This window comes from Anomalospiza imberbis, chromosome Z (assembly GCF_031753505.1).
Source record: "Anomalospiza imberbis isolate Cuckoo-Finch-1a 21T00152 chromosome Z, ASM3175350v1, whole genome shotgun sequence".
Classification (NCBI taxonomy): domain Eukaryota; kingdom Metazoa; phylum Chordata; class Aves; order Passeriformes; family Viduidae; genus Anomalospiza; species Anomalospiza imberbis.
In genome coordinates, this window is record NC_089721.1 from 39,530,402 (window position 1) to 39,547,602 (window position 17,201).

At 39.4% G+C, this 17,201-nt stretch overlaps 1 protein-coding gene across 1 annotated transcript in view; it reads right to left on the bottom strand.

The window, feature by feature from the left end:
* CAMK4 (calcium/calmodulin dependent protein kinase IV) overlaps positions 1 to 15,584 on the bottom strand; it is a 141,972-nt gene extending 126,388 nt beyond the window's left edge. The window contains exon 1 of the mRNA XM_068176299.1: positions 15,272 to 15,584. Coding sequence (XP_068032400.1) covers positions 15,272 to 15,450 — 179 coding nt within the window. The 5' untranslated portion in view covers positions 15,451 to 15,584. The remainder of the gene's footprint in view (positions 1 to 15,271) is intronic.
* Between the last annotated feature and the right edge of the window lie 1,617 nt (positions 15,585 to 17,201).

The window sequence follows — 17,201 nt, forward strand, 5'->3', positions numbered from 1 at the left end:
AGGGGCTAACACCATGTGGTCAAACATAAAAAATTGGGAAAATATGTGAAAGCCTTCACCTTACCTAAACTGTGCTAAGGCACAGTAAAAAGGAAGGTGTAGAATGAAACCTTGCAAGGATGAACAGCAGCTTCTGCAGCTTCACTCTTCCCTAAGATCTACTGTTAATGGGCATTTGCATCAAATGACAGGACAGTAACATCTTACTTGTTTTTCACCAAATGGAAAACATTCTGTGTTGAAGGTGATCTCTTCAGCAAGCAAAAAATGGCCATAATACACTAGTAAGTGGCTGCACCATCATTATTAAATTTTAATTCTGTAAAGATTTTGTGTCTACTGAACAGCCTATGATAAATCTGATGTTTTCCAATGTTAGAATCTTTCTTTATTCAGAAGACAGACGGAAAAAAGAAAAGGTCTTCAAAGCTCACACAGAGAGAGTGAAGAGGCAAAATACATGGGAAAAACAGAAAAAATGACCAATAGCACATTATGGGCAGTGGATGAGACCTAGTAAATTGATTAACTTGAACTCATAGATGAAATAGCTTAAATTAAAGTGGTATCTAAACTCTTGTACAACACTGACTTAGCCATTTTAGACTGAAACAGAACAAATGTGACAACAATTTTTTAGAACGTTAATCAGAGGGAACTGAAGGACTGTACTGTTGTTCTATATGGCTGAAGTAATTTAAAACTCTAAGAATATTAACTGTTGATATATGGATACATATATAAGCCTGGGGAAGAACTCATGTGGCTTCTGTAAAGAGAAGCTATGTGTCAAAATCACAGACCATCTCTGAAAGATTCAGAAAGATTTTGAATATACAGTAGGTTTGATTGATTTTGATAGTTGTGTTTTCAGAAGTTACTTGACAAGGTCCCTCAAAACAGCTAACTTGAAGAAACCACAGAAAGCACCAATGAATTAGTAGTCAGTTAAGAGATACAAAACAGGGAAGTAATAAAAGTTTAGTTTTCACAGTGCAGAGAGGTTGTCAGTAAGTCTAACTGACCAGAGCTGGTGTCTGCTAGCCAGTGAGCTGAATGAGAAATGAGGTGAAAATAGCTGGTTGGGAATTATTTATAATCCAATTTCTCCATAATAAGTCTTTGCCCCACTGCAACAGGTGTGTACTGAGATTCAGTTATGGGGTATTAAATAGCAGAGAGAATTCCCTGTAAATAAATACTAAATTATGAATATTGCACACAATCCTAATTTCCAATATTAAACAGAATAATTGTTCTATTATCACAAGAAAAGACATCTTGATATGTAGTCAAAAATTACACAAATCAAGCCCTTGACTAAGAAAAAAAAAAGGCAACCCAAAACCCAACAACTGTTAAGAGGTATTAAGTGTTAGCCCATGTATAATTTCACTGGGTGAATGTCTCTCCTAGTTTATCTCCATCCATTCAAAGCTCTGCTGGACACACTGCTGGGAAACCTTCTCTAACTAACTTTTTAAAGCAGGGAGGTTGGACTGGATGATCTTAATAAATCTCTGCCAAATACATCTGTTCTGTGATTCTGTATTACCTCTCAAGCACTGCATGCAAATTTACATGACTATTTGGGTACAAGGAACAGAGATGAAGGTTCAGATTTAGCTTCAGATTTCTGGAGGTTGAGGGGCTGCTCTGGGAATTTCAGTAGACTCTGAAATGGCTGAAAGTTCTGGAAACAAATACTGAGTGTTTCCAAAGAAGGTGTCTTCACAAAAGCAAAATGGAAAAGCACAATCATGGTATCATTAGAGTTGATTCTTTCTGGAAGACAAATTTAAGTTTCCTTTAAACACTAAAACACACATACCCAGTGCACTGCATGCCCATCTCTGAGAGCAACAACTGCAGTTTAGGTACTTTTTCACTAGCCAGGCATTAAGGATGTAGGAGAGTACATTGGCCCCTAAAGACATTTTGATTTCAATTTGAGATAAGAATGTGACTAGGAGAATCTGGCTGATCCTTTGGTGGTGTCAACAGATCAATACTGAACTTACTGCTGCCAACAAGAGGGCACTGAAAATCAGTGCAGTTATTCTGAAGATAACTGAGAACTCTCCTGGGTCATTGAGTCAGCTCCTGGTCATATGGGCAACCATGTCGCACAGTCTCTTCTGCAAAACTATCACATACCAATTTTAGGCATAATTCTCATCTGTCTTGCTCATAATTAAGAGGCTATTACAGAAGTACAGATGGCTACAGACTTCTAAATTAAAAATTTTATTGTAATCATGGTCAAGGTAGTTCTCTTCTCCTTGGCATGCACAAGGAGTCCTTAAATTTAAGTGAATTATTCTAACTCACAGATTTGGTCCTCTGTTGAAGAACTACCATAACCAACAGCCTTGGAGTAAAGAAACAGAATTCCTCCACAGTATATTTTCAGAAGAAATGTTTACAAGTAAATTTAAAAGATATTTTTCATAATACATATGAAGGCAAGTATTTTATGTCAATGTTGCTGTCACTTTTCACAACTGCAAATATTATGCTGGTTGGATAAAAAATTAGGACCTATCAGGTCCTAGATGAATCACAGACCCACATAATTTTCAAATGCAAGCAAAAATATTCTGTTTTGTTTGACAGACTTACTGAAGATGAGTCCTTCCACATTCAGGAGTCAATACATTTATAAACACTTAATCCACATTTCAAAAACAGGAGGAGGATTATACCTGTCTGCATATTAAAACCTAATCTACTGAAACATCAAGATTTCTGTCAGCTTCCTGACTAACACACCAATTATATTATCTGGCAGCCATCACAAGAAGACAGGTGCAGAATGACCAATTTTGCAGCTTCTGAAGTTGTGCCCATTAAATACATGGAGATAATTCCTTCCTTTTTGCATAAAGATGGTTGAGAGTGCATTTGAGTGCTTTCTCTTTCTAGAGAAAGCACTGGGAGCTGGGGAGAGAGAAGATGAAAATAGACTCCCTTAGCTAAAGGAGCTAGGAATCACCAAAGGAAAATAAAAGAGATTCATCCTTGGTACGGGCAATAGTGCAAAAATTCTGATTTGTTTCAGTTTCAGTTGAAGTGGAATAATGGTATAGAGGGGAACAATTTTATTAGCCATTTGCTTTTAGGATTTTTTTTTCTCAGTCTCAGTCTCTTTGCCTTTGCATTTAACCTTCAACAAAACTTGCCAGAAACACATTGCACATTACGTCAGTGTTTTTGCTTTCATTTGACATGCATGTTTGAGCACTATGCCTTTGGTTGGTTCTACATCTTATTTAATATTTGAATTATCTCCTTTGGCATAAACTTTGGAGTATGCTGATTCAGTTTGCTGATGATAAAGGTGGGGAGGCATTGGCAGTGCATCAGAGAGCTATAACATCAGAAAGAAAAACCCTGTACTTACTATCTGGGGAGTAGGATCAAGAGAAAAGGGATAAAATTTATCTGCATTAACTGCACGGTCACGAAGTACAGACAAATAACAAGAATGCCATTATAAAATCTCATCAATTGCAAACAAAGAAGGAAAATGGAAAACACAGTTTGGGCAACAAACAACCAGACGGCTATAAGCCACCAAGACAGCAGTTGTAAAAAAGGCAGATGTGACCCCATGCCATCCCGTTCAATAATGTTTACTGCTCTTATTAGAAAAGTCTGAGAATTTTGTGACTGGAGGCAGTATATGAACACAGCTTCTGTAACCTCTCTATGTTCCAGCAGGGAAATAAATCATATGAAAGCTGCACCACTTTTGGTGTAGCTTGTAGAACACAGTCCAAGCAAGAATCAAAGACACAAGACAAAAACAGGTAAGAGGGACCTGAATTAGAACTCTCACAAGGCACCATCACACAAGACATTAACTTACTTCATACTTGCTATCTGGTTACTTTGAGTGAAGAATGTCTTTAATGAACACAAATCACAAAATGTGAAATGATTTGTAAATTTTAATTCAAAATTACTGAATAGTTCCATGGCATGAAACTGTCCCTGTCCCTTATTCACAATGCATAAGTACTTCAATTACTTATTCTAACTCAAAACAAAGAGAAATGCCAAAATATTGAAATTTATCATGGGATGAAAATTACAGATTCCTCAAATATGACAATTAACTATTGCAAAGATAGGAATATGTGGATAAAACAAGCTTTAACAGGTATGGCTCTAAAGAATTACATATGGTCTGCTAATGGCTACATGCCATTGTGGGTGACTAACACATCTTGTTAATCATTATTATTCTATCTTAGCTGTGACTTAGAGCAAAACACAGTAAAATGATATTACCAGGTATTTGATACAGTTAAGATACATGATTCATAAGAAAAACCATGGCAAATTACTTAAACAGGCTATCTGGTATATATTTATTGTGTTAATTCACAATTAGCAAACATAACCAGTTCACAGAATAGAGACTGACAAGAGAAAGAAAGTAAGATCTGGAGGGCTATTTATGTGAAGAATACATTTCACCAGCCCTAATTTAGACAGTCATTTGCACGGGAAATACATCTAATATGATCTTTCCATCACAAATGACATTTCATCTTTTCTGAAGTCATGTAGGAAAAGAATGTGAAGAGGTTAAAATATTTTGGTTTTTTCTTTTACTACGTAAGTGTAGCACGAACAATAAAAATAGCCTAGTATGGATGAAACCATTTGAAATCATTGTACATTAACATGAGCTAGTGTACTGTAACTAGACAACCTGAATATTCAAGTTGCAAAAATGATACCATTGTGCTAAGGAGAAGGTGATCAAGGTATCAAGGGTTTGTTTTTTTTGGTTTTTTTTTTTTTTTCATTTGAAATTAATGATTCCCTGAAAAGAATATTCTCTTTATGCTACTGTCAATCAAATTAATTCTCTGAACAACTTTTACAGGAATGAAAAAAACTGCCTTTTTCACTCGGTTTTATTCCTGCTCCATCTACTTTTTAATACTTGTAAATTAAGAAGAGAGATGGGATTTTAATTTAAACTCAAAAAATAATTTATGTGCATATTTATTATGGAGGTAATACAGAGATGGAGATGGGTTTCACCTCTAGGAGACAGAGACAAAAAACATACTTGCGAATTTTATGGTCTCTTTCATTGCAGATCTTCCACTACATATTGACTACTAATCTTGCTTAGAATTCATCAGTTGCTAATTTTAACTACTAAACTCTGTTTCTGTTTACAGTTAAGACATTCTTGAATTAAAATGCCAGGAAGGGAGAATAAGATACCAGTCTTGCTCCTCCCTGCACCGAACAAATGAATGTATTATTGCTTTTACTGTGTCATATGTGTTGCTCCAATATTATCAGTTACTGGTTGTTCTAGTAGCATTTTTTAAGACTAGAATTTTCCTCCCTCTTTCAACTCAAGTTAATCCTCTGAGAGTTAGCTAGCAGACCAGTGAACAGTGCTCCACAAGCATTTGCAGCTTCCATTGAAAAGGCTGCAAAGATCTCCAGAAAAAACAGAAGGGTAAGAGGGAGAAGGGTTTCTTCCTCTGATTACTTGAAGCCTAAAGTCATTAAACAATGTCATCAGTCATTTCCTAAAAGGTCATCCATACCTACACCTTACAGTGTTGCTTCCCATTACAAAATCAGATTTCAACCCTTTCATTTTTAATTTTACTAAGCTAGTCAGCCAGAAAATCATGAGGGTTTGAAGAGAATGTAGAGAGAAGAATCACTTAAAGCAGGCAGCTAAAAACATTCATGTACATGTATCCTACAGCCCTCTGAGCATAGATTATGATAATGATGTCGGAGTTCTCAGTATGTGTTGCATTCAGTTTTAACAAATCATTATTCCACAACACAGGAAGCTGACAAACACATTCTCCATCAGGAAGACAAAAACCCAAAAATCTGTAAAGCACTGTATATCAGATCAGAACTGTAGTACATTAAACTAGAAAATATGTCAATACATTAAAAAAATACATTAAAAAAAAAAATCTGTACTCATCCATGGCAGACTCTCTCAGGGCCTTTTAAGCCTTACCAAAACATCAATTTTCTCTGCAAAAATCTAAAACTATGTAACACCACCACATTAATATAAAACAATCAAAGTGTGTCAACAGTATTGATTTTTTTTCTGGTCCAAAGCATGCTTTTGAAATACTTTGTTGATCCACAAGTTTAGGCTGGTGCAGGACACCTAATATGTCAGAAAACAGCAAACACTGTCCTGTATTTAGAGAGAATCTGAAAGAGTGTTGTGGTTGGACATGGAAGTGAATTTTTTCAGGAAGTTGGGTCAAACCAATCAGTGGTCAAGTTTGGATATTGGCACCTGAATTGACCACTGAAGATAGGGATACGCCTCTGAGAACACAGGGGGTTAAAAGCAAGAACTCCCAAGAGCTCGCTCTCTTTGGTTCCGGTCAAGGTGCTGTGCAGACCTCCCCTGCCCAGCCATGGGGCTGGGTGGGGGAGGGGGAGCCATGCAGCCTGGTCGAGGTGAGCTGAGGGGTAGAGGGACTGGAACCGAGCCAGCTCCTGTGGACGGAAGGGTGGAGAGAAGCGGAGATGTCTTTGTCGTCCCCCCCCAGAGGGATGAGATAGAGAGTCCGGACGGCACCTGTAACTTTGCCAGCGCGGAGGAGAAAGAAGTGGGGGGGAAGGCGCCCAGCCTTGGCCTTGGGAATTGGCTGCTGGGCAGAGATATCAGCCGTCCAGGGAGTCTGAGCTTTTAACTCTTTCCTGAGAAATGAAGGCTTTGTAAAATATTACTCCTCCTTGATTTGAAGTAGAAGAGAGACAGTCTGAAATCCGAGATAATAAAAGAGGAAATTTTTGAGTTGGGAGGAGATGATGGAGTGTCTTGTAGCTGGACTTTTCTTGTCAGCCATAGACTGAACCAAATTCTCCTAAAAGAGGCTGCACTTAGGGGGGTGCGTTGGTGTGCCAAGAGACCTGTTTCAGTGATTACCAACAGAGGAGTGGAGAGAACAGAGAAAAGTTGAAGAGGGTGTGGAGAAGCCCTCTGTCTTCAGAGAAGAAGAAGAGAAGAAAAAGATCTCTGTTCTTAGACCCTCGGCCCCAGGGAAAAATGGGGCGGACTGTAGTCCCGAGATGAGATGCTGAACTGTTGTTTTTCTTAGTCCTTAGCAAAGCATCCTTAAAGGAGCCCTATGAGCAGTCTGTCCATGTACGGTGGTGAGAGCACTGTGACATGAAAAGGAGAGTGTCACCATGGCAGATTTTCTCCGGGTGGTTGCCATGTGTGACATGGAGACGCAAGGGTAGCAGTTGTGTTTCCTAGGGGGTCTGTGGCACAAAAGAGACTCCTGTCTCCCTTAATAGACTGAGTATTAATTATCTGAAAGGTGGCAACTTGATCAGGATCCTGGGTAGTGTCTCATCGTAAGTTTGTTTAGAAATTAAGTGGGAGGAAGAGGAGTGTTTTGGGAAGTCTTCATCCGTAATTTAGTGTTTGTGTGTTTATAGTAGTAGTAGTAGTAGTTTAATAAAGTTTTTTCTTTGTTATTAAGCTTAAGCCTGCACTGCTCTGTTCCTGATCACATCTCACAGCAATTATTTAAAAAAGTGCATTTTCATGAGGGCGGTAGCATTGCGCCAATGTCAAACCATGACAAAGAGATATGTCCTTAAGTTTGAATAAAATTCAAACAACTAATCACCAAAAAACATAATAGTTAAAGATCTTATTATCAAGTGAAAACTGCATAACTCATGTCTAGCCTTCCATAGAAGGGTACAGAAGTCAAATCATTTCAACATGGTGTGTTTAATTTTTTTACAGCTAAGTACAAAATAAAATCACATACCACATCCTTTGGCACTGTCAGTATGACTCTGTTAACAAGGACTATTCAGAGAAAATCAATATGAACATTATTTGATAAGTACTTGAAGATAATACCAGTGGCAGCTGATCTGATTGACTGTCCCTCCCAGACACCTCAATACAAAAAGATAAAAACAAGACATTTGTTGATTTTTTTTTTATTTGCATTCCATTCTGCTAAAGTCTGTGGTGTAATCAGGGTTGTCTTCATTAATGAAATCACACTAAATGACTATATTAAGATGCAGTATCAATACCCAAGGGCAGTGAACCTGGTAGACATGGATATGCTTTAAAGATCAAGAGACTGAAAATAAGTAAACATATTGGTGTGTTCATAATCATCTCAATTGAGAGGAAAATATGAATATTTGCAAGAAGGAAAAATTATTGTGGGGAAAGGTATGGAGAGGAACACATACATGACCCTGTTTTAGAATTGACAGCTATTCCTTAAATCTAAGCAAGCTGTTTTTTGGTTTTTCTTCACAATGCCTGGAGACAGGCCAGAGGAGAGATGTATCACATGTCTCTGGTGAGGAGGGTCTGAGGAAAAGGACTGTGGAGATGACATCAGTTCTGAGATAAAGTTAGAGTTCTGGCATCTTATCTGTGCCATATGGATGCTCACAGCAAGGTATGCATTGGAACACAGACTATATACATTTGTTGAAGGGCATAAAATTTAGTGTTTTGTTTTTCAGGCTGTGAATTATGACTCTTGGACTTGCTTTTACATTATCCCTCACAAAACACCATGGTATATAGATAGTAAACTGTCAAAGGACAGCATGTTTTATAATTATTTTTGTTCCTCAAGAGGGCTCCCATTTCCTTCTCTATTACATTTTATGGTCCTTTATCTCTAGCACAGATAACCACATAAATGAAAGAAGGCAAACTTATAACCTACAGCACCATGCTGTTCAAGCCATTACTCGTGTCTGAACCAAATCCACTTTGGTAGATTCTCTCGTTCCCTGAAGATCAAATTCAAATTCAAAATCTTTAGTTGCTACACATTGAGTGGTCACTTGCAAAGTCATATTGTTACATGGTCTCCTAATTTAGAATTACTTTGCAAGGAGCAAAATAACACCTTGTCAATCTATTCACGGGGCAACAGATGCAAATATTGATAGACCCTAACAGAGGTGTCCATCAGAGGTGTCCAGGTGTGTGTTTTAACAGAGAGTAACCAATGATAGTAATGCTATTGACAATGCAAGACCAAATAAAGCATCACTAACCCAAATATGTAAGAGAATTTCCAGTATATCAGTGAATAATTGTAAAATGCATCATTCTTAGCCTTTTTTTTATAGAAGAGGTACAGAAATTATAAATATTAGAAAAGACATTAGACAAACCAAGAACAAAAAGCAGCACCAACATTTAGAAATAAATAGTTTCCTTTTCTGAGAATTATCATCTCTGTACTGGAAAAAGAATATTACTTGTGAAATTACAGATTGTTTAGATAATAAAGGCTTTCTTCTTGAGAACAGAGGAAGTATGGTAAGAATGCCTAAGTAAAGAAGCAAAGAGGAAATAAATATGCAAGTTTCTATGTTTAATTTCTACTTCATTTTCAAAGCACAAGGAAGTACATGTTCTTTATTGTTATACAGTGGGAACTCCTACTAATGGCTCCTTCATATTGCATAGATACAGATAAAAATAATATTCAAACCTCTGCAGGTTTTTCCACACAACGTCCAGGTCAGAAGATTGCCATCTGGAAGCCCAGTCAATACGGTGGATAGCAGAAGACCGCAGAAGAATTGTTCTCATCTACTGTAATAAAGCTGGCTCAACTTGTTACACTTTAAGCAAAATAAGGGCTGGGAATTACTATTTTTTAAAATTTCCTTATTGAACTTTTCAGACAATATTCAGGAAAATAAAACTTCTTTGATCATAGTGACTGAAGAGGACAGTTACCCCTTTCTAGCAAGCACCTGAACTTCCACAGATGGGGCACAGGCTACTGCAAACTGCTGAGTATTTTTTCAATGATTTTTTTCATAACTGGTTGTCTTTTAAAATGTGGCTATTTACTATGTGAGCAAGCATTTAAACATCTCTTACTGGAAGAATTCTGCCTATGGAACTGCACCCATTACATTCCCTTACACAACAGTGTGCACACTTGCACGCACAAAAAGATACTTAGTGGAATGAACACATAATATGCTTCTGATACCACAGAACTTCAGTAAATTTATCTGCTCTCCACCCAGAATCACACAGGTTTATTCCACAACCACTCTCTTTCAGTTGCTCTTGAAAATACTTATTTGATTTCAGATTTTCTCTCTTCAGCAAGACTTGGACTTTGATAATCCTGGTAGGTCCCTTCCAATTCAAGATATTCTATGATTCTTTCCATAATATGCTAAAAGAATGACTTTGTTACATCTTACCCCTTGCAGTTAAATGTGATGTTTTTCAAGCATGACAATTCTTGTATTAACACAAATTATATGATTATCACTCCTTAAACCAATCTGTGTAAAAACTTTTTCAATATTCTTAAGAGTACTTACTCCAAGAGCTATTCATTTTCTCACTAGGAATATAATTTTTCAAATTAGAAAACATTATCTAAACCACTGACATAAAAGCATAGTGGCTGACAGAAAAAAACCCCTTAAACATCAAGAAATAACTATTTTCTATCATAATTTTCATCATTAATATCTTTTTTTTAAGTATGAGAAAGCTGTTAAATTTACACAGAATTGATCACCTTTTCATTTCGGGTATTATTTATGGAATAGTAAATTTTCTTTCATTGCTTTTTCAACATAGTTTTTTACTTCCAAATCAACCAGTTGTTGAACTGAACCAGACAAAACTGGGAAAAAAATCACACCCTGTGCTGAGTAAAGAATTTTAGTTGCCAAAGCCTGAGCTATTCACTGCAAGTTCTGATTTCTGGTACCCAAGTCAGAAACTTTACCCTGCCCACTCTATCTCCTATCTCAAAGCAAGTTCCAACCACAAGAATGTTCCCAAATGAGGCCTCAGACCCACCTCTTCAGCAACTTTCCCTATAGGCAGGAACTGTCTGAGGGAAAATGCTTCCTGCTTGTCTGAAGGTGTGAGGGTAACAAGTTACAGTTTGTGGCACAGGCACATCTACACAGGCAATTTCTGCTCAAAGATAATTCTCATCATGATTCCTAAAAGGATTACAAACTCTCACATTCAGACAGCTAGCACCACAGACATGTGCTGTCTATCAGTTGAATCCCTGCATCACTTCGAAAAATCCTCAGGCCCACTAAAAAAAAAATTCACAAGCAAGTGAGTGAGAGTGTTATGAAGGAGGGACAGACATAATTTAAATGCACCCTAAAGCACACTGAGAAAATTATTTCTCAAAATAAACAGGGCAAAAAGGCTGTAAAACAAATTGAACAGAAAAAAGAAACTTTATTTTAATGAAGGGATGGACAGTAAAATAATTGGCATGCTTTCAAAGCAAAAACTGTTTGAACTTCCAAGCATCAAGTGCAAAACCAATCCAATTCTATAAAATAATGCTTTTATCAGCTTGACAAATAAGTTTTTGCTTTGTTAGCTTAAATCAGCTAACAAAGAATTTAGCTGATTTCATCTACTACTGCCATTACAAAAATACATGTTAGGATGACAACTTTCATAAATAGGATTCGCAGAGTAAGCCTTCATTCTGCACACTGAAATCTTGAGTTCAAACTGTACATTAGATTTAAACTTTCTCTGTGCTAAAAACTCAAGGATATAAACCACCTATGATTCAGCTCACACTGTCAGTCCAAGCTAAGTTGCCAAGTATTGAGAGCCTTTCGGTCTCAGTCTTCAGCAAGGATCAGACAGCTAAAAGGCTGCCCATGCTGAAAAAGGTAACCTTGGAAGAAAGCAAGCCCGAAGGATTTGATTGGAAATACTTTCATCTTCTTTTGACCATTTAATAGATTTGCAATCTTCCTACAATAGTAACATTGGAAAGTTTGAACTCAGTTATTTAGTTAGGCAAATATGGTGCCTGCCAAGTAAAATTCCAACCAAGAAAATTTCCATTTTTTGTAATGTTGCTGAGTATCAAAAAAATCATTACTGAATTTCTTCTTCACTCAAATACCTTATTTAGACCAGCCTTGAATTAGAAACTCTGTACCAAAAGATATATAAGGGTAACAAGAGGTTTTAGTCCTTAAGGAAATACAAGTTTAGAGTACAACATTTTCAACATCTTTTTCCAAGTGAGTGTGGAAAATAAGCTTTTAGATAAAATACACTCATAACAAAATTCCAAACTCTACATCAACAATTGCAACCTGTAAAAGAAAGACATTTTTAAAAGCAAAACACAAAATTTCACATTTACAGTATTTTGAGCTCCACTTATACAGAAAAACCCTTGTAAAAATGGACTAAGAGGAAGGTGAACTAATCAGGGCTTCAGTGGAACATAAAAACAGAATAAGAGAATGAGAATAAAGGCCTACCTAGCCCAGAGTACAAACATTGGCCGAACACAGATGCCTCAAGTAGAATGTAAGAATAAACACCTGTTAACACTGTCAGAGAATATCCTCAAAACTCTCAAGAATTACAGTTCAATAGTTAGCATCTTCATACTTAATCAGTCTTAGTGGATTTCCTGCATGTAAACTTGCCTAGTTGCCAATTAAGTCCACATAACCCTTTAGCATCCATAGATAGTATCCAGTGAACTGGACTTCCAGTACACTGTGCTAAAGTGGCCTTGCCTCCTGTCATTGAGTTTTGACTGGATACCCCATTTTTTGACAGATACCCCAAAGAGCCTGCATGAAAGAAAAAAAAAGAAAAACTAGCCAAGAAGCACCTCTAATGAGATGTTCCATCCATGACATTTTATTTTTTCAAACTAAATTTCATCTCCAATTTAAATGCCCCAACAGTAGAGTAAGTTTTTTTCTTTCTGTAATTCTTCATAGGCAACACAACCTTTAAACCCTTGACAATTTACAAAGACCAGCAAATATTTCTGTTCAGCCCCTCTATCTATGAACATGTTGAGCAGCACAGACATGTGAACTGATCCTTGTGGAACTCCACTGTTTCAAAACAACTGTTGACTCCCACCTAACCTTAAAGGTATTTATCATTCTTTCTAAAGGACCATTTCCCTCTTCTTCCATGATGCCTTAGTTAGTCATGCAAGCAAGAGTTACAGAGTAAGATATCTTAGGGATATGTCAGATATACTTTGCACAAGGAGTACCCCTTCCAAATGGAAATTTCCATATTTGGCCACAGCTGTCCAAATGCAGGTCTTTGGAGTCTGCCAAAAGGCATTTTTCAATCCCTGAATTTGCTAAAGATAATTTAGGACAATGTTTTCCATTTGTTATTTCAGTATATTACTTTATTTACTGCATCTAAAGGCATCATGTAGCCACATTATTAGTCTCATCTGACACATTTTCCGCAACACTAACCTAACTAAGCAATGAATAATTTTTTTTTTTTTTTTTTTTTTTTTGTAGACATACTCAAAACCATATCCAAAACTAAAAGTTTGGAGAGAGAGTTACCAAGAAAAAACAATACACTTTTATATTACACTTGGGCACCAAGAGGGATTCTTGGATCTTTCTTATAGATTTGCCAGGATACACCTGTCAGAGGGGTTCTGAGACAACCATCAATACTCTGGATGCTGGCTCTGAAAAGATCTCAAAGCTGGCCTTGGGAACTAAGGACCAAGATCACATTGCCATACCCATTAGAGAAATTTTCTCTCAAAGCATGTACCCCTCCAAGTTCTTCTGTCCCTTCTCTACCTCTTAATCTTTGATTAGGATGGTTGTTTTCTCCTGTATTATTTTTGTTTTATGTCTTACTTCCTAGCTCTGTCCAGGAGCAGTGCAGACCTAATGGCTCACATCTCTACACTGCTTGGGTGTGGTTATCTTCCATATTCAAACCTTTTGTTTGTGTTTTAGCATTTACTCTCTCACCTTGCAAGTTAGAAAAATCCATTGCATCTCATCTTTACTCTAGTACTTTTACAGGCATTAACTCTTCCTACCAAACACTGGTGATTTCACATATTAAAAACCCTTCCTTATGCAACAAGCCCAAGATCACCACTACGTATTACACTTAAGCAAAGCCCACAGTCACTGTCACAAATGGTGGGAGGATTCTAGACAGACCGCAGAGAAGAGTACTGATCCAGATGACAGGGTTGGTATCAACCATTGTAATTCACCAGCATTTTGATTTGTTGTCTTTTTTTGTCAACTCTAGACACACAAACAAAACAGTAATATTTCCTGCTTTATATTTTTGTGCTTCTTCACAGGGGTACAGTGAAGTCAAATATAAATGTGACAAGCATACATAAAACTATACCTATTAAATCTGGCTAGGAACAGTAGCAATAGTGGGGGAAAAAAAGTAGCAGCAGATGCCTAAGACCTAGGCAGAAAGTCAAGAATTATGCTATATTGTATTTCTACTACCTTTCCTGACCCTATCGGTTAAGGTACAGAAAGCACAGGTATGCTTTGTAACAACTTTCATTGCAGGCCCTTTCTGGAAAAAGTATTCTACCAAGGCAACCATGTTATTATCCGCAAATTTCCCACATTTATTTAGGAGTTTTAATGCTCTGTCATTGGCTAAATTAACAATTGCTATTTGCTACCTACTGATTTACACATTTAAGTAGTGTACTGTGGACTTCAAAGACCTGTAATTTTCCACTTTTTTTGCACGTTATTTTCTACCCGTAAATTCAACATGAACTAACAAATGCATTAAGAGGGCAAAAATTGCATGTCAGATATAGCGTTTTCACACCAGACTTCAATTTTTAAGAACCTGAACACTTGGGACATTTAAGTTGCTAGGCAGGACCATCACCAGGGCAGTAATGCAAAAATTAATGAATGAAGATGTAGCAGCTACCTCGCCTACACTGCACCCCGATGGGAAGGACCCTGCTTGCAGAGGCCTATTCAGGGAATCCTGTCTCGGGGGGGAGTTTTGTCAGCGCAAGGTTCCGCTAATGGAGAGAACGGCGGAAGGTCTGGTGTGAAGGGATGCCGTGAATGAGGCGGCGTTTCGGCGCTCCCGAAGTGATGCCCACCCTTCAGCCGACAGCGCACGGGGACTGGCAGCACACAGGTACCCTGCCTAAAAGCCGCCCGCTCGGGCCAGCGTCCGCCTCCTCCAGAAATCATTCCCTTCACCCGGGGATTTCTCGGCTTGGCTCCCGGGGAGCTGGGATTTTTCCTTCGAAAGCCTGCCCCTGGTGAAAGCCGCGCGGTCTCCCGCTGCCGCTCACGCACGCCAAAGTTTTGTCGCTCTGGCCATTGCGACGCGGCCAGGGACACCCAGCCCCGGCCACTCCCCGCCCACCCGGCCCGGCCCGGCCCGGCGCCGCCTCACCGTCCCAGCTCGGACTCCAGCTCGAAGTAGTGAGCCAGGGTGTCCTTGTTGGAGCCATCGATCCAGTAGTCGGGCGCGGCGGAGCCGGGGCGGCTGGCGGCCGAGGAGCCAGAGGAGGAGGATGAGGAGGACGAGGAGGATGAGGATGAGGATGAGGAGGGCATGGTGACTTTCAGCATGCCGGGACGCCTGCCGGGGGCTGTCCTCTCCTCCGCGCCGGCTGCAGAACGCAGAGCGACAAGGCGGCGGCTACACCTCGCCTCCCTCCCTCTTTCTCTCCTTCCTTACTTATTTCCTTCCCTCCCCGCTCTCCCCTCCCTCTCCCCTCCTCCTCCTTCCCCCCGCGCCGCCCTGGACAGACGGTGGCCGGTCCCCAGCCCGGCGGGGCGGCGGGGCGGAGCGGGGCCGGTACGGGGGGATGCATCTCCATCGCCCCCCGCCCCGCTCCATCCGCCCCCCACGAGTCGAGCGGCAGCTACACGCCTGCAGCGAGAGACCTCCGGGGCAGGCCCGGGGCGGAGGGAGCGCCGCGAGTTCACCGGCGCCGGGAGCGGGACACTAGCCCGCGGGAGGACAACCGCACGGGAGGAGAAACCGCATCCCGATCCGCGGGCGGTGTGCGGCGAGGCCGGGCAGGATGCGCAGCCCGTAGCGAGGTGGGCGCCGGCCCGCCATGCCGCAGCGTTTTGCCAGTTTCCGAGCGGGAGTTCCGGAATTTTGCCGTGAATTTGGCGAGGAGGGTGTGGGGACTGAGGCTGAACAACGCAAACAGCAGTGGGAAAGAAAGAGACTGGCAAATTCTCGAACATGACTATAAAAATCCCCAAAACACATCTTCCCTTCTCACCAGAGAACTAAAAGAAGCCATAGAGAAATAAAATTGCTTTGCTGCAATGCCACTCTTTAACAGGTTATGAAATCTGCAGGTTATGAAATGCATGCGAATTATACTAAAGCATGCCACATCCCCGACTGCAGAATCCTTAGCCAGAGACATCTATAGAAGGGTTGTTTCTGTTGGTATAGTGGCAAAATAAAACAGCAGCAGTTGTGTGTGCCTCGCATGCATAGTGTGCCAGATCAATCCCACTCACATCCTCTCTGTGCTGTTACACCTACTCACACTGCCATGCCAGCACAGGCAGGAGGTAAAATGGACCATGTGTGAACCTGCACAGCAGAAGGGATGAAGTATTGTCCTCTAATTTTCAACCACAATTCACTGCCCTGTTTTTTAAACATCATATTTATTCTTCAAATAAAGCACAGTATTCTGTTCATTGTTTTGCTGATTCAGGTGTGTTGATGTTTACCAAGATGATCTGTTTCCCCTCATAAACATGTCTGTCTCTTAGTGTTCCATAAGTTCCTTACTGTAACCAGATAGGACAATTAATTAATCTTAATTCTGAACCTCTTAATTTCTCAAAGATCTTAACAAAGAAATGCTTCTCTCTGAGTAACCAGATAACAGAAGAAGTATGACCTAAACTAGTCTTTGTTAGAAGTGGGAAAGGAGGAGAGATAAAAGAAATAGATAAAAGAGAGATAAAATCTTTTCATCTCAAGTTTACTTATTGCCATTATAAAATTAAAATGTAGACAGCACTGTAATTTGAGATTTTATAATTTTCAAAATAATATTTGAAAAGTCAGGAAAAAGTAACCCAAAGTCCTAGTTAGAAAACCAAATTACATCCAATACAGTTTGACAGCAACTCCAAATTTCCTTTGAGATGAACCTCATGCTCAGAGCACCCACAGTTATAGGACTGATATCAGCACCAGAGCACCAGGCAGCCTTTTCACTGCTGCTCATGCCCTCTTTCAACCCCCCAGCTCTCTCCGTCTCTGCTGGTGCATGCAGAGCTTTTCTTCAGAAGTCTTTGGCTGATAGGTGACACTTTTCATCTTATTTGTTAACAGCGTC